Source organism: Mastacembelus armatus, chromosome 6 (genome assembly GCF_900324485.2).
Source record: "Mastacembelus armatus chromosome 6, fMasArm1.2, whole genome shotgun sequence".
In the NCBI taxonomy this organism is placed as follows: Eukaryota; Metazoa; Chordata; class Actinopteri; order Synbranchiformes; family Mastacembelidae; genus Mastacembelus; species Mastacembelus armatus.
The window spans coordinates 23,944,976-23,961,795 of NC_046638.1; the positions used below are offsets into that span (position 1 = coordinate 23,944,976).

The 16,820-nt window shown below is 40.3% G+C and overlaps 3 protein-coding genes across 7 annotated transcripts; 1 reads left to right on the forward strand and 2 right to left on the reverse strand.

Annotated features, from left to right (window-relative positions):
- Positions 1–83: 83 nt before the first annotated feature.
- Positions 84–3,912, reverse strand: rabl2 (RAB, member of RAS oncogene family-like 2). Of its 2 annotated transcripts, XM_026311448.1 has the most exons (9): positions 3,822–3,910; positions 3,273–3,622; positions 3,137–3,166; positions 2,911–2,990; positions 2,642–2,763; positions 2,031–2,142; positions 1,765–1,862; positions 1,468–1,551; positions 84–1,146 (listed from the first exon to the last, which is right to left on the reverse strand). In XM_026311448.1, exons 2-9 carry the CDS (start codon positions 3,377–3,379, stop codon positions 1,066–1,068), a joined length of 714 nt encoding a protein of 237 aa, XP_026167233.1. In that variant the 5' UTR covers positions 3,380–3,622; positions 3,822–3,910; the 3' UTR covers positions 84–1,065. The 2 variants fall into 2 exon arrangements, with proteins under 2 accessions (XP_026167233.1, XP_026167234.1); XM_026311449.1 differs by having other exon boundaries at positions 2,684–2,763; positions 3,273–3,912.
- A 684-nt stretch (positions 3,913–4,596) lies between these two features.
- Positions 4,597–8,102, reverse strand: cimap1b (ciliary microtubule associated protein 1B). 4 transcript variants are annotated; one of them, XM_026311570.1, is made up of 7 exons: positions 8,012–8,102; positions 5,931–6,045; positions 5,639–5,842; positions 5,436–5,537; positions 5,217–5,338; positions 4,983–5,123; positions 4,597–4,892 (listed from the first exon to the last, which is right to left on the reverse strand). In XM_026311570.1, the coding sequence occupies exons 2-7, from the start codon at positions 6,040–6,042 to the stop codon at positions 4,800–4,802; spliced, it is 774 nt and encodes a 257-aa protein (XP_026167355.1). In that variant the 5' UTR covers positions 6,043–6,045; positions 8,012–8,102; the 3' UTR covers positions 4,597–4,799. The 4 variants fall into 4 exon arrangements, with proteins under 4 accessions (XP_026167355.1, XP_026167356.1, XP_026167354.1 ...); XM_026311571.1 differs by having other exon boundaries at positions 5,931–6,066; positions 8,012–8,099; XM_026311569.1 differs by lacking the exon at positions 8,012–8,102 and adding an exon at positions 6,631–7,460.
- A 1,545-nt stretch (positions 8,103–9,647) lies between these two features.
- LOC113133237 (protein tyrosine phosphatase domain-containing protein 1) lies at positions 9,648–12,887 on the forward strand. Its single transcript, XM_026311911.1, has 12 exons — positions 9,648–9,833; positions 9,937–10,017; positions 10,175–10,293; positions 10,599–10,736; positions 10,838–11,109; positions 11,215–11,508; positions 11,616–11,852; positions 11,940–12,056; positions 12,142–12,243; positions 12,381–12,461; positions 12,559–12,669; positions 12,756–12,887. The coding sequence occupies exons 1-12, from the start codon at positions 9,658–9,660 to the stop codon at positions 12,840–12,842; spliced, it is 1,815 nt and encodes a 604-aa protein (XP_026167696.1). The 5' UTR covers positions 9,648–9,657; the 3' UTR covers positions 12,843–12,887.
- Positions 12,888–16,820: the final 3,933 nt, after the last annotated feature.

Genomic DNA, 16,820 nt, shown 5'->3' on the forward strand with positions numbered 1-16,820 from the left:
TATATGTTTGTTATATTATTTAATAAATTTATAATTAAAATGAACTGTGGGGACTGAATTCTTGTTCCTGCTCATTCAGTGTCTTATTGTTTTAAAATTCTTCCAGTGTTATTTATTTTGGGTAAATGCCACACAAAACACTCAAATATAAATAGAAAAAAATATACATACATGGTCTGTGTACAAGAATCATTATACAGAAATAACTGAATTGTGTATGTCACCCTGTCCTACACTGAGGCTTCTGCCAGAAAACAGCAGAAGTGTTTCATGACAGCTCCTGCTGAAATGAATGAATCTGCAAACACCTTCCTCAAATGAAGGACAGCTGCATGAACATTTCACAATGCTGAGACCTCCACAGGAGTACAAAACGATGCAGCTGATGTCTGTGCACACATATGACAGGCAGCTGTATCTTGAACCTGACTAGTGATGTGCCTGCTGCTGGATGACACAGTAAGTGTGTGGTCAGTTGGAGAGATAACAAATTGGCCTCATTTTGAATTAAAAAAAAAACAAACAAACTTGGTTATATAAATTAATGCAACCAAAGCAGCCAACAGCTGCAGCTCGTCATTGGCATTGTACACAGAACTTCACAATCATTGAGAACAGCAGCAAATACAGTTCATAATCACATGCTCCCTTTGTTCTGTGGGAGTCAACTACCGATGCTTCCAATTCTCATCACATCACACAAAGTAGTTGGTTTTAAAAACATTCAGCCTCTCTGTAGGATATTCTATTACTAAAACAATAAATGTTAGACAATGTATGAATGACAATGCTAAAATAGCAGCTAGATGAACCTGAAGAGATGGAGGGCAGTAACGTTAAACCTCACTAAAAGACAGTCAGCCATCCTCCAGCAGTAGAATTACAATCCAATAGTGAAAACCAAAGAAATGACATATGGACAAGCAATGTACCTGTTAATGTTGTCAGTCACTGACAAGCCAAGAGAGATTTTCACTATAAACATAATCTATTCACAGCAATAACCCCAGAGGAGGATATGTAGTTCAAGAGATAACAAGGTTTTTTAGGACCTATAAAAATCTGTCAGTCCAATTTGGGACTATCTGTTTTCAGTTCATCCTCATCTGCTTCTGAATTATCTTCTCCCTTCTCCAGGTCAAAGTTCTGTAAGAGGCATATAATAAAATGAAATGAGTACAAATAGGTTTTTAGCCAAGAACTCTTAAACAACTCTTTTCAGCAACAAAGAAAGGAGATTAGGACACTTTTTTCACATTAAAAAAAATCATTAGAAAAGTAAACTGTGTCAATTCTATTATAAAACAACAATGGCAGATTAGAAACCAATTACAGAGTTTCCTAGAGCAAGTGGTTCAAAATAAAAGAGGTTTCTTTTAATTAAGCATAATCTGGTTTATGTTGGCGAGAGAGCACACAAGCATGTCAGAAAATAGGCTTTTTATTATATTATTCAGAAAGGAGTACCTCTAATTCTTGTAATACTTCATCCATGAAGTCGCTGGGGTTTTGCTTGTAGTCCACTGCTCTCTTGATCATGTCTCTGAACATCTGTTGTGACAGTTAATGTCTGCATTCTCAATACACATGACCAGTTCAGTCGGTCAGGATGCTTTATGAAATTATACTAAACTATAGACTGAATTTATTTTACAGTACAGGAGCAATGTCAACGCTGCTGAAATGTCATGCTGTGAATTTCTCTTTTGTAAAATTACATACAATAAAGTGTAAAACTGCTGGAGAATAAACAAAGGTTCAAACCTTAACTACATTAGTCCCATCAGCTGCAGATACAAAGTAAAATGGGAGTCCCTGCTTCTTCCCAAAGTTAAAGCTTCTCTGTGTCACCTTCAAATCAGCTACACAAAAGAAACACAAACATTCCATAGAGTCATGTTTGCTGGTCAAACAGTGAATCAAAAGATCAATGAGATCAATGTGTGTTGATCCAACACGTTCCTGCTGTAATAAAATCATTGTGACAATAGAATATGTATGGCCATGCACAGCGTCACGACCATACTCACCATCAATTTTGTTGGCAACCACACAACAAGGTATCTCTGGTCTGTACTCTCTCAGCTCTTTGTACCAGTTAGCCAGGTTCTTATATGTGATCTTCCTTTGAACATCAAAAACCTTAAACAGAAAGCAGAGTTTATAAGAGCTCAGTGTGCTTTGCTGAGCTCAGCTGGTAAAATCCAACTATCATCTCACAAACCCTTGCTGCCTTTGCACCTGTTATAATTCATCATAAATTCCTTTATGTGTCTACACTCAGAGAGATAAACTCTTCAAGACCAAGTGGGGAAGTGAAATGCATAAATGAGGGGCTGACCTTAACCATAACCATAAGATTTTAGCACAACCAGCTGAAAAATGAGGGTCATCATTTAGACAAGGTTTGTGCAATTCTGGTCCTTGTGGGCCACTGCTCTGCTGATCCAGGTAATCAGCACTGGGTAAGTTAGGGATAGTTGGAAAACAACTTTGCCCATCCCTGATTTAGACATCATGTTAACAACTTTGTAAGCAATCCATCTAACATATTTTATTCTTTACTCTGTGAGATTAAGAACTAACTGTTCTCAGTTTAAAGGAGAGAGGACAAGAAGGCTAAATGATTACTGAAACACACCTGTCTTGAAACCGCTTTCAAACCATCTTGACAGGGTCTTACCATGATGCATGCGTGTGCTTTGTGGTAGTATGAGGGATGCATGCTCTGAAACCTCTCCTGGCCTGCAGTGTCCCAGAAATCTGTGCATCAAAAACAAAAGCCATTCCTTCAGAAGCACTGTGAATTCTGATGCTGGCCCATGATGATGGTGTATACTTAACAGGTTATTTTTCTGCAAAATTATGTGGTCACTGGGAGCAGGACAAGAGCAAATGCACAATACATACCGACCGCTACCATCTTGTTTCCTACAGTGGCTGTGTATTTGTAGAGAGTCAAAGCATAGGTTGACAACTGTTGGGGACGACTTCAGAGAGTTAAGGATTTGCTCTGATGGACACATGCCTGCAAACAGTGAATGTAAAATCTAACGTAGGGCTGCAAAGAATGGCTTATACAATATCAGACACAGATGCTTTCTCGTTTTCAATTTCTAAAGCTGCTGAAGGATACTATTCGTCCATGAGAAACCTCTCCATCAGCCTACAAGAGAAGCAGAGAGAAGCAAGCGATGATGTAAGGTAAAGACACATGGAAACCAGCAGAGCTCCACAGGGCCTGTGTGTATTGCTGCTTGGTTAATACTCACTTAGATTTACCGACTGCGCTGTCTCCCAGGCAGATTATCTTCACATGTTCATCTGCGTCGTATTTCTTTTGGTCCAGTTCGGGGATGCTGCCGACGTCGCTAGCCATTTTCCACTTTTTGATTTTTTTTATTGCTTCAACTAAAATTTCTATGTTATCCAACGCGTTTCTGGCTGAATTTATGACTTAAACACCCGAAGATTAGACAGATCCTGTAGGAGCTAGCATCCGGCAACACTGAGCGTTAGCTAGCTTGCCGTCGGTTAGCAGTTTGCGTGTGGTTCGGCACGGCACCGCTCATTTCACTGGTTCACTGGTCCTCGCTTCAAACAAGGCTGATGTTAGCTGAAACTGGGAATAGCACAGATTCAGTCACAGATTACATTTGTCTTGTGAAATTCGCTCGTTACCGTCACGGTTCACACCGACAAACGTCTGCTAACAGCAAACCTGTTACCAGTCGCCTGGGCAGGGTTTGCTAATGTCAAATGTCTGTTCCGTATATGTTGTTGTGGTGTAGAATAAAGAAAAGTTAAATCATATCACCTACTCATCTAAATATCTAGCTAGCTAGATGGCGTTGTTAACAGTTTGTAGATGTCGAATCATGTCCCTAACGGTTTTCGTCTCTACGCAACAAGGACGCCAGAAAGACCCCTTCCGTCTGATTCCTGGCGTCCTTAGACATCCCTGTTAAAAAGTCTCTCTTATTCATTAACATATTCAAGTGTATAATCCATGTTCATTATAGATACATGATTTTGTTTATTTTTTTCTGACGCATAATTATTACACAATAATATATTTAAATGTTTCACAAATAGTATTTTGTTAAATATTCAAGTCAAATTCAAATTTGCAGATAAATGCTTAAAGGTTTTGTATTGCATTTAACTCCATTTAAATCCAATTTAGGACATGCACATATTTAGAGTAGGGCCTAAGACATTTTTTGTGGTACTCAATGAGAGAGGAAGCTTTTAGAGAGGTGCTCAGTAAAAAACCAACTGCATGGGACAATGGACATAAATCATTCAAATATTCATAAAATTGTAAAGCCATTTATTCAAATAACTATCACTATAAAGGGTTTACTTTACAAGAACATAGTCCTTCTTACAGATGTTCTTAAGATCAGTCCTATCTTTTATGTTATAATAACCCAGCTACAGTAAACATTTCACTCCCATTAACATCTCTTTGTTTGACAGGCACACTTCTATTGTTCAGTGTACCAAATATTTTGAAAGAATTTGAGGTAATGCAGTTTTTATAATTTTCTAGAACTGTGGTTGGATTAATACAAATGTCAGAAAAGAGCCAAAGATAAAACAGTTTTTAATTCAGTATAATTTACTTCAAATATCGATTGTGGTCATAACCCCAACAAAGTGACAAGTATGGATATAACAACGTCTGTAACTGTGGCAATGAAATATGATCTCAGTGATCCTGAACAGTGTGCTTTTTCTGCTTTATTCAATACTGTAATGTAAATTTCCAGATAAAATGAGATGATATGGGGCACTTATTCAGTGACATCTACAATGAGGGGTGAGATGAATTCTGAGTGACGCAGTCCAAAGGAAAAGCTTGGAGCTTTTGCTTTTGTGAAGGTTACCTAGGAAGAGAAATATGCAGTGAATGAACAAAATGATAAATATCTCAGGGCATTGTGATGATCCGTTTAAGATATAATGATTTATCTTACCTGCTCAGGATGGTATGCTCCTGGTCCTGGTTTCTCTCTGGTTTCACCAGGAGTGAAATTGCGACCTGTCATGCTGTATTGCGGAGGTTTCTGTCTGTAAATACAAGGGTCCACAACTTTGTAGGCAGCAGGACCAGGAGTCTAGACAGGAAAGAGCAGTACAGAGAGTACAGTACAGTACATAGCTTTCTAAATGTTTTTAAGAAAATTGATTTTATAAATTTGTAAATATACCTTCTTTAGATCCTCATGGAAGCTTCCCATTTTGCTGCGACCACAGAGCGAATAGGTGGGAGCTGCTGATGTGACTATGGTTTTATGCCCCAGCACAGGGGGGAGAGAATAGGAGGCTGGACCTGCCGTTCAGGTAACACATGAGGTTTGTAGCTTTTGTGCTATGAAACTTTGTAATTCACAGCCAAAATAAAATTGACACCAAACACAATATATTACCTGGTGTTAGGTTAGTAGTGAATTCTTTGCTCCTCCCAGAAAGAGAATAAGCAGGAGGAGAGCGGAAGATCGACTTTCCTGAATGTTCTGGGTAATAGTGCCCTAAAACACCAAAGACACTGCTGATGGGCAAACTCACATAACAAAAGACAGCATCATTAATTTCCATGTGCCGTGACACACGTGTAAGGTGTTTTGCCGACCTGGTCCAGGAGTCTGGAACAATTCTGGCTCCTTTGGACGACTGTGGAGTGAAAACGCAGGAGTGCTGTCTTGGCCCCCTCTGGTGATGTTGGATGGGATGATGTATCTTGGTCCAGGGGAGCAGTCAGAACTGGCCTGGTCATGACGTGTCCCAAAGCTGAACATTGGTGCTTTGTATTTTGTAGGGTCGTGTTTAGAAGTACCTTCATGGGAAATAAAAAGGACAGACACCGAGAACAATATTAACTTTGTGCATCATCAATATTAGCTTAATAGCTATTTTGGCTATACCTGTGAGACCAGGCAGTGCGTACTTCGGCCCTGGGCTTCCATAGAGAGCAGCTATAGGCCCTCTTGGTTTGTGGGGCCTCCAGGTCCCAACCCAAGGATCAGCACTTGCCATTACCTTGAGAGAAATAGATCACTTCTGACCAAAAGTAAATTGATAAAGTCAAAAAATATGAGCGCTTTTAAGGTCCCTTACACCCACTCCCCCACCAAAGAAGTTTTTAAATAGTAAAAATCTTTGGGTATGTTGTGGGACAAAAAATCCACTTCCAGGAGCTCAAGTAGATGGCTAAAGTTAAAACCAAAACTCTTTAAAAGTATCACCTAGTACAGTGGTCCTCAAACTTTTCCTGCCATTCCCCACTTAAGGCCGAGCATAAAGTTTCAAGCCCCACTTCACCCCAAAAAATGACAATGAAACTTATTTCAAACTTAAAATGTTCAAATTTATTCAAAATAACTTCTAAATAAATAATACAGAGTTCAAAATAAATAAAATGAAAGTGCAATTGTGTAATTACTTCGAAGTCGAGTGATTTATTGACTGGAGTGAGATTGGGGTGCGTTGTTGGGTCTCATGCTGCGGTTTAAGACACACAGCACACATGGGTCTCTCCTCTGCCCCCACCAGCCCCACTTTGAATCCAAGACCCAGGTAGGCTTCATCGTATTTTCTTTTTGGCTGGCTTTTTGCTTGATTTACCTTACTGTCTGTCGTGCTTTTGTCTGCTGGCGTGGAGTCGCCTGTTCTATTAGGGGTCCGTGTAACAAATTTATCCATTGTTATGCCCACTAATCATTGCGTCGCTGCGTGAGGGTTTGCTTATTGTTCCGCTACGATTAAGTGCCGACGTTAAACATTTATTTCCCACACCATGGTTCCTCTTGTTTCCCTCTATTTGTGTTTTTTAATGACACGTTTCTTTGTATGTGGTTGTTTTATTTTGCATGTATGGTGTTTGTCAGTAAAGAAAATTATGAATTAGGATATACACAAAATTAGACTAATTTACTCCCGTTCGCTGTGCCCCACCTTTCACGGCGTCACGCCCCACTGGTGGGGCGCGCCCAACGTTTGAGAATCACTGATCTAGTACATCATGAAATACATATAGATACATGTATATTTTATTTTTTCTCTTTTTGGAAAAACGTTGTTAAAGAGCAAAATCCTTACTGTTTCTGATGTGATGGAAATCCACTAATTACACAAAAAGCACAATTCTGAACAGCTCCTCAGTGTTAACGCTATGTCAGCAGGAGCAGCAATAATAATCACCGCATGTGTTTTTAAATGACAACAATAATAAACACTCTGTGTTCATTTGAGCTAGATATGAGGCACTAAAACATGTAAAACTGACCACACCTGTCTAACCTGCCAAAGAAATATGAAAATACCCCTTTCAACCCAACATTAGCTTTAAAATGCAGAAAAGATTAAAAATAATATATATTTTTAAATACACAAATTTGAAGATGTTTTAATTGTTTATATTTTGCCAGATTTTATAATAGCAATTCAATTCAATTCAATTCAATTTTATTTGTATAGCGCCAAATCACAATACAAATCATCTCAAGGCACTTTACAAAAACTAAAACTAAAAACCCAACAATTCCCTTATGAGCAAGCACTTGGCGACAGTGGAGAGGAAAAAACTCCCTTTAACGGAAGAAAATAAAAGTTCCCGATTGGTAAAAGGTGAATGAAAATCAGCAGTACACAAAAACATGTATTTCTATAATATTTATTAGCTAACGCTAATTTAATATTAGTCTCTCCCTCCTTGTCTCTTTTTTCATTTCTACATTAGTCACAGTTGTGAACTAGAGCACATTTTAAGGACTTAACTAAGCATCATTTCTGACTGAATTATGCAGTAATCACTGCTACTTAATTTAGGCCATTTTTAGAAGTTTTTACATTAAAGACACGTCATTATTTGCGTGTACAAGCCAGTGTATAATGGTAGTTGTGGGTAAAGAGAAACCAGTGCTAGCCCGAAATCAGAGTATCAAAAATCAAGATGTCTAATGAGCGTAAGTCGAGTCCCTGTGTGAAAACAGAGAAATTATTTTACCTCATACAAATCCCAATCCTGCCGTGTTTGTCCCTGAACACCAGCTTTTATCTCCAGAGCCCAGCATGAGCTTTGAACCCAAACACTGATTGTTTAGCGTCAACTTCACTATGACGACGTTGCCATAGAGACAGCTCTCTGACAGACACGCTGGGCACGCGCACGTTTGTTTATCACAATATGCTTATGGTCAGGTCTTCTAGTTTTGTTATAGTGAGGTTTTCTAGTTTTAAAGCTGAGCCTGTTCTTATGGTGGCTTAGAGCACATCAGCCGTCATCAAGTGACCAACCTGAATCCACCTCCGTTTCGGCGGGAGGAGCATGGTCCGGGGTTTTTGTTGTAAAAAAAAAAAAAAGGAACAAGACGACCTATGCACATGGATTAGCGTTAAGTTTAATGTTGTGTTTATGAGTCGGTATTTATTTACAAGTTCTAGCTACTTGTTGCAACGCCTAATTCGGCTAATTAGCCGAGCAGGCTAAGCTTTAATTCAGTTCAATTAAATTTATTTGTATAGCGCCAAATCACAATACAAATCATCTCAAGGCACTTTACAAAAACTAAAACTAAAAACCCAACAATTCCCTTATGAGCAAGCACTTGGCGACAGTGGAGAGGAAAAAACTCCCTTTAACGGAAGAAAAAAACCTCCAGCAGAACCGGGCTCAGTTTGGGCGGCCATCTGCCTCGACCGGTTGGGGTGAGTGGATAGAGCAGAGAGAAAAGAACAGCAACAATAAACAACAGAGAGACACTGCAGGTTGGTGGGGCCAGTAACTGCACATCAGTAATATACAGCTCCAGGACCAGGGACACCTGCAGAAGGTACTTAATACTTATGACCATGTGATTTTTCAGTTTTTCTTTTTTAATAAATTTGCATAAAAATTTCTACATTTCTGGTTTTTTCTGTCAAGATGGGGTGCTGAGTGTACATTAATGAGAAATAAAATGAACTTTTTTGATTTTGGCAAATGGCTGCAATGACACAAAGAGTGAAAAATTTAAAGGGGTCTGAATACTTTCCGTACCCACTGTATGTAAAATCATGTTTGAACCTTTAACTGGTACTAGGTAATTAGGACATTCACACAGTCCTTATTGGTGAAGGTATAAGCATTATATAATTGGCTTGCTATGATGTGTGAATGTCTGTTCTAATGTATTTATGACAGCTAAGCAGGCTTAGCAAAGCTGGGTCAGCAGTAGGGTGGGTCAGGATAGAGAAGCATGTATGTTCTGCAGCTTTCAGCAGCATTTTTCTCTACTTTTCTGTACTATTAAACACAATACATTTATGGAATATATTATTTTACAGACAAGCATAAAACAACAAGGTAAGTTTTTGAATTTCAATGATTGAAATATATTATTTTTAAATATTAAATGTATTTTGGATACTTTTTAAAGTTCTATGGCTTTTCTTTAGAAGAAATGCAGCTGAAGCAAAAGCTAATTCACCTTTAGTTTTGACCCCCGTGAAACTACTAGGAAAAAACTAATGGCACACATCTACAAAAAATGTAAGTAACTGTATCTTTGTCAAAGATGGAGAGAGTAGTATCAAGAAACTGACATGAGGTTGCCTGTTGGCTCATTTACATAATACCTAAGGGTGATTTGGGTGTTTACTTTGGTGTGCAGGATGATGCACATACCAGTACCACAGCCCTCTTACTCCCAGCCCAGGGAGAACCTGGTGAAGGCCATCCCACCCAAGCTCCTCTGTCTACTGGCCTGTGGAGGAGTAGACTGTCGCTATGAAGGACCAGAGTGCTGGAAATTAAATCAACAAGTCATTCGAGGCTTTTTCTCCTCCTGGTGAGACCATTTGACTGCAGTCTCATAGATGTTGCTGTGATATGTGATATAGTAAAAACAGTTAAGTATCATTTTACTGACTGTGACTTTCTAACTATCCCAGGGTGACAGAGGACATTATTGCCATGACACGACCATCCAAACATCTAATTGAGAAGTACAACATTATAGAACAATTTAGAAGGTAGTCACTGTTCATTATTATTCCCGCGGTGTTTGTTGTTCCCCTGACTGCAGTGTGTCTATATGCATATTACATGAGTAGTTGCATGTATTAGTTTGCTTTGCAGATCAAACATGGCACTAGTGTGACCCATGTCTTAATTTTGACTTTTTCCCAGGTTGAACATCAGATCAATCATCAACATGCAGCTCCCAGGGGAGCATGCTCACTGTGGACCCCCACTAGACCCTGAAAGTGGTTTCACATACTCTCCCCAGATCTTCATGGACAATGACAGTAAGATCTTGATACAATAAATACACATCATAGAAGTTACAATTACGTATTTTTATTCATTTTCCTGATGAGATGATTTTGGCTTAAAAGTATTAAAGCTGCACCAATCACAAAGTGGGTAAATTAACTGAAAAAGTTTAGATCAACAATCCTAATAGACAGTCAAGCTTTGAATTGTGCCAGGTGGAGATGAACTTCATCGTATACTGTGTAGTGGGTATTTTTGTTTATTTTATGCAAATTTACATGATGTTACTAAATATATATATATATATATATATATATGCATATGTTTATATTTGCAGTTTACTTCTATAACTTTGGGATGCCAGATTTTGGTGTGGCCTCTCTCGTTGGTATAATTGATGCGGTGAAGGTTTTGGCTTTTTCAGTGAGGGAAGGCAGAGTGGCTGTGCACTGTCATGCAGGCCTGGGCAGGACAGGTAGGAATAAACATACAGTTCAGTGTTCATGTAAACACAATGCTGTCATGTAAATTCACTGTTTCCCTGTGTGTGCCTGCTGTGCCCTTACTGCTCGACAGGTGTCCTGATAGCCTGTTATTTGATCTACACCCTGCGCATTAGCCCAAGTGAAGCCATCCACTACGTGCGGATTAAACGGCCTCGCTCCATCCAGACGCGGGCACAGATCACTCAGGTGTTTGACTTTGCTCGCCTTCTTAGTACACAGCTGGGCCAATATCCAGACATCAGCCTGCGGCATGGAGCCCCTTTCACCCTGCAGCACTACCTAAACCGACAGGTGGTGCTGCTGCATGGCCAAGAGGCACGCAACCTCAAACAAACACCAAAGGTCAGGATTTGATCATTATATTACAGTAACCCTGTCATACCTGACCATACTGCACAGCAGTTACCCTCCTCCTTTTTGCTGACCTTGTCATGACCAATTTATTAGGTGGTGTACCTCCTGTGTATGCGTCTCACCTGCTTAGCCATGGGTCTCCCTGCTCCTCCAGAGGTCCACGCTGAGCTGGAGAAGAGGTCAGCACTGAAGATTTTGGGCAGGACCGTGAGAAAGACCCTGGTGGCCAAACAGTACTTGCCGCTGGTGAGGGAGAATCATAAGGGATCGTGGGTGGGCTCAGGGTCTGTGTCCTCCTGGGATGAGCCACAGGGATTCTTGGAAAGGAAGAGAGAGGTGTTGCTGGACAAACGCAGCTATAGCGACTCTGACCTCAGCAAGATCACAGTAAATGAGATCACATTTCATATTATGAATCCAGAATAACATAAAGTCACAAAAAAATCAAAATTTTGATAGATGGTTTTTTCACTTTGTTACATTCTGTCCAAAAGGGTCTGGAACAGAGCCCATACTACACCTCAACTCTTCGAAATGAAAGACAGGATCCGATACGACCTGGCCTAAGACCAGATAGACCAGTCCTTTCCACACTGTCACCAGGCCACCAGACCACCAAAAAGGAACCTTATACACTCAATATCCCAGTATCTAGCACAAGAACAAACAACTGTGCAAAAAAGAAGTACACAGCTAAAAAGGCACTTGGCAAATACAGCTCCAACATTGAGGTAACTGTGATTTTTTTTTTACCTTGGAAAATAACAAAAATATTTTATGTGACATCTTTAAAATACTCTTATCACTGATGTATGAAGTTGAGCAGAAACCTTCATAACCCAGGCCCAACATCAGTGGCCCGTGCTGTTGCTAAAGCTATGGCAGACAACGGTCTTCCTGGAGAAACAACACTGCAAAGGTCGGCTCTGCTGCAGGTGAAACACTGGTGTGAAACTGTTCATTTTGATTTGATTTTTAAGGCAGTAAATTACTAAATACTGTCATTCACCTTTTCAACAGGAGAAGCTGAACAGTAGTGAATGTGGTTGGGCTCTGCTGGTCACTGAGTCAGACCCTCATGTTCTCAGTTGTCTGTTGTGGACCTGGCTGGAGAAGCTAAGGGTTAGTGACAACAAACAAGAGGCCATGCCAGTATTCCCTATTTGCCCTGGAGCAGGGAAGTAAAATAATGATATATTTGAATTTCAGTTTACACATACCCCACCATGTTAAACACTGTTTTCTCCAACCTCATCCAGGAGCCTGTTCTGGGTACAGAAGATGTAGATAGACTGAGTTGTGGAGCGAACACCAGGAAACCTCTTCATGTGCTCAAGAAAGTAAGGAAACAACTGTAGACATGCCATCTTGGTTTTATTCTTACACATCTTTGCATTGTGAGCCAGACCTTTAATGTTTATTTCAATATTATTACAGCCACAGAGACACACCATCTATTGTCTACTTAGCTGTGTGAGTACAGTGACCAGCTTCTGTCCACACAGAGAGGACACAGTGCTACAACGGGCGATTCAGGCACTTACAAGGGTAAGACAAATGTAAAGAGTGTGTGTGCATGCCAAAATATGAGATCTTAATGCTGAGTTGTATTATTGCTCTGTTTAAACCAACAGTGCCCACAAGAGGAAATGGGAAGCTTTACAGTTTTGATGAAGGTCCTGAAGACCAGTTTGAGAGAAATCAGAACTTCTGATAGTTAGGGGGGCCTGCAGCACCAACATACAAATTAAAGAGGCAGTCTTCACTGAAAACAAAAACCAACATACCAGGTTTTACATGAATAAAATAAAATAAAATAAAATAAAAAAAAACATGCATCCTGATGGTCTGCAATGACTAGATAGGTAATTTTTGTAATTACATTTTGGCATGCCACAGAACTAAAAGCATTGGTGTAAATATTAAAGAATAAAAATTCAATTAGGGCAGCACAGTGGATTAGTTGTTAGCTCTGTTTCCTCACAGCAAGAAGGTTGCTGGTTTGAAACCCATCAGGGGCCTTTTTCTGTGTGGAGTTTGCATGTTCTCCCTGTGCTTGCATGGGTTTTCTCCAGGTACTCTGGTTTCTTCCTACAGTCCAAAAACATGTATGTCAGGTTGATTGATGACTCTAAATTGCCCATAGGAGTGAGTGTGAGTGTGTGAGGTTGTTTGTCTCTATGTGGCCCTGTGATGGACTAGTGACCCATTAGCCAACACTTTCTGCCTTTATAAAAACATTTTTAAAACAATGAATACGTTAGTAAACATAAAGAAGATGCTATGAATATGAATAAAAATAATGGAATTAAGTATGAACTTACTACTTTAACCAAAATCAAAAGGCAGCTATGAAAGCACTCCCATATTTAGCTATCTCTAAAAATTAAGCTGACTCACAAGTGCAAAGTGTAAAATGTGAAAGGTCTGGCAGCATCTAGTGGTGGGATTGCAAAATACAACTACCTGTGCAGCTCTCATGCCTCTCAGGTGTTACACAGGATATTATTCAATTCAATTCAATTCAATTTTATTTGTATAGCGCCAAATCACAATACAAATCATCTCAAGGCACTTTACAAAAACTAAAACTAAAAACCCAACAATTCCCTTATGAGCAAGCACTTGGCAACAGTGGAGAGGAAAAACTCCCTTTAACGGAAGAAAAAACCTCCAGCAGAACCGGGCTCAGTTTGGGCGACCATCTGCCTCGACCGGTTGGGGTGAGTGGATAGAGCAGAGAGAAAAGAACAGCAACAATAAACAACAAATAGACACTGCAAGTTGGTGGGGCCAGTAACTGCACATCAGCGATATACAGCCCCAGGACCAGGGACACCTGCAGAAGGTACAGAGAGAACAGAGAGAGAGGGAGAGAGCACAAACTAGGGGAGAGAGAGAGCACAAGGTTAGTGACATTCAGTGGTGGAATATACATGTGAGGGGGGAGGAGAGGAAGAGAGGGGAGGGGAAGGGAGGAGGGGTGGGGGTTAGGGTAGGGGAGCTCAGTGCACCGATGGTCCTTGGGCAGTCTAGGCCTATAGCAGCATAACTAAGGGATGGTTCAGGGTTGCCTGAAGCCAGCCCTAACTATATGCTTTGTCAAAGAGGAAGGTTTTAAGTCTAGCCTTAAAAGTACAGAGAGTGTCTGCCTCTTGAACCCAGGCTGGGAGCTGGTTCCACAGGAGAGGAGCTTGATAACTAAAGGCTCTGCCTCCCAGTCTGCTTTTGGAAACTCTGGGAACCACAAGTAGACCTGCACTCTGAGAGCGAAGTGGTCTATTGGGATAATATGGTACTATGAGGTCTTTAAAGGTATGAAGGAGCTTGATTATGAAGGGATTTGTATGTGAGAAGAACGATTTTAAATTCTATTCTATATTTTACAGGGAGCCAATGAAGAGAAGCCAATATAGGAGAAATATGAGCTCTCTTGTTAGTTCCTGTCAGGACTCTGGCTGCGGCATTCTGGATTAATTGGAGGCTTTTTATGGAGATATTGGGACATCTAGATCGTAATGAGGTACAGTAATCTAGCCTTGAGATAACAAATGCATGGACTAGCTTTTCTGCATCATTTTGAGACAGGATGTTCCTAATTTTGGAAATGTTGCGTAGGTGAAAGAATGCAGTTCTAGAGATTTGTTTTATATGTGAGTTAAAGGACATGTCCTGGTCAAAAATAACTCCAAGGTTTTTTACAGTAGTGCTGGAGGCCAGGGCTATGCCATCTAGAGTAGCTATAATTTTAGAAAAGTTATTTCTGAGATTTTTTGGCCCAAATATAATGACTTCTGTTTTCTCTGAGTTTAAAAGTAAAAAGTTACTGGTCATCCAGGCCTTGATGTCAGTTAGACAGGTTTGAAGTCTGGTTAACTGGTTTGTGTTAACAGGTTTAATAGATAGATATAACTGAGTGTCATCTGCATAGCAGTGGTGATTAATAGAGTGCTTCCTAATGACATATCCTAAAGGAAGCATGTACAGGGTGAACAGAATCGGTCCTAGCACGGAGCCTTGTGGAACTCCATAACTAACTTGGACAGACTGGAATCTGTCCGATAAATAGGATTGGAACCATTTTAACGCTGTTCCTGTGATACCAATCACATGCTCCAGTCTCTGTAATAAGATGTTGTGGTCAATGGTGTCGAATGCAGCACTAAGGTCTAGGAGGACAAGTATAGAAACAAGTCCATTATCTGAGGCTAAGAGAAGATCGTTGGTAACTTTCAACAGTGCTGTTTCTGTACTATGATGTGCTCTAAATCTTGATGGAAAATCTTCAAATAGTTCATTCCTGTGTAAGTGGTCTGATAGCTGCTTAGCAACAGCTTTTTCTAGGATTTTAGAAATAAATGGCAGGTTGGATATTGGTCTATAATTAGCCAAGACTCCTGGATCAAGACTAGGCTTTTTGAGTAGTTGTTTGATTACTGCAGTCTTAAAGGCCTGTGGTGCGTAGCCTGATACTAGAGATAAATTTACCAAGTCTAATAAAGATGAGTTCATTAATGGCAGGTTGTCTTTAAGCAGTCTAGTCGGGATGGGGTCTAAGAGACACGTTGATGATTTCGATGAAGCAACTACTGATGTAAATTCAGAGAGATCTATGGGAGAGAAGCAGTCTAAACATAACTGGGGTTATGTTTAGACTGTTGTATTGATCTCCCATAGATCAATTAATATTAATATCATTAACCTTTAATGATCAATTCCCGGAGCAGCCTGGAGAATTAGCCTGGGCGACGGTCCGACGGAAACATATTCCTAAGCAGAAGCCCACGGCTCATCACCTGCCTGTTGACATTTGTAATAGATTTTCCACACCCAGCGAAACACCCGCTGAAAAACCGACTCTAATACTTGGCGATTCCATAGTCAGGAACGTGAAAATAGAGACACCAGCGACCATAGTCAAATGTTTCCTGGGGCCAGAGCGGGCGACATCGAGTCAAATCTGAAGCTGCTGGCTAAGGCTAATCGTAAATATGGGAAAATTGTTATTCACGTCGGCAGCAATGACACCCGATTACGCCAATCGGAGGTCACTAAGATTAATGTTGAGTCGGTGTGTAACTTTGCTAAACTAATGTCGGACTCCGTAGTTTTCTCTGGACCCCTCCCCAATCTGACCAGCGATGACATGTTTAGCCGCATGTCGTCGTTCTGTCGCTGGCTGTCTAGGTGGTGTCCAGCAAACGATGTGGGCTTCATAGACAATTGGGCCACTTTCTGGGGAAAACCTGGTCTGGTAGCGAGAGACGGCATCCATCCCACTTTGAATGATGCAGCTCTCATCTCTAGAAATTTGGCCGAGTTTATTAGCCGACCTAAAGCCTGACAATCCAGGGTGAGGACCGGGGCGCAGAGACTCAGTCTAAAACGCCTCTCTGCAGTTTCCTTAGAGCCGCCGCCCCCCTCAAACCACATAGAGACTATGTGTGCCCCTCGAACATATAAATCAAATAAATCAGAAGAGGAGTTATTCATAAAAACTTAATAAAAATTAAGACCACTCCTCTTATTGAACAGGAAAACAGAACTGTCAAATGTGGATTAATAAATATCAGGTCTCTTTCATCTAAATCTCTGTTAGTAAATGATTTGATAACTGATCACCAAATTGACCTACTTTATCTTACTGAAACCTGGTTACAGCAGGATGAATATGTCAGTCTGAATGAATCAACCCCCCT

What these genes read in the sequence shown, in the direction of transcription:
- rabl2 (XM_026311448.1), bottom strand. Translation starts at nt 3,379, where the DNA reads ATGGCTAGCGACGTCGGCAGCATCCCCGAACTGGACCAAAAGAAATAC. An exon ending in AGGTTTCTCATGGACGAATA is followed by an intron (nt 2,991 to 3,136) that starts GTATCCTTCAGC and finishes AACTCTCTGAAG; the next exon opens with TCGTCCCCAACAGTTGTCAA. An exon ending in AAGTATTACAAGAATTAGAG is followed by an intron (nt 1,147 to 1,467) that starts GTACTCCTTTCT and finishes TGCCTCTTACAG; the next exon opens with AACTTTGACCTGGAGAAGGG.
- cimap1b (XM_026311569.1), bottom strand. Translation starts at nt 6,708, where the DNA reads ATGGATAAATTTGTTACACGGACCCCTAATAGAACAGGCGACTCCACG. An exon ending in CGCACTGCCTGGTCTCACAG is followed by an intron (nt 5,843 to 5,930) that starts GTATAGCCAAAA and finishes TTTCCCATGAAG; the next exon opens with GTACTTCTAAACACGACCCT. An exon ending in TCCATGAGGATCTAAAGAAG is followed by an intron (nt 5,124 to 5,216) that starts GTATATTTACAA and finishes TTTCCTGTCTAG; the next exon opens with ACTCCTGGTCCTGCTGCCTA.
- LOC113133237 (XM_026311911.1), top strand. Translation starts at nt 9,658, where the DNA reads ATGATGCACATACCAGTACCACAGCCCTCTTACTCCCAGCCCAGGGAG. An exon ending in GATCTTCATGGACAATGACA is followed by an intron (nt 10,294 to 10,598) that starts GTAAGATCTTGA and finishes TTATATTTGCAG; the next exon opens with TTTACTTCTATAACTTTGGG. An exon ending in CGATTCAGGCACTTACAAGG is followed by an intron (nt 12,670 to 12,755) that starts GTAAGACAAATG and finishes TTAAACCAACAG; the next exon opens with TGCCCACAAGAGGAAATGGG.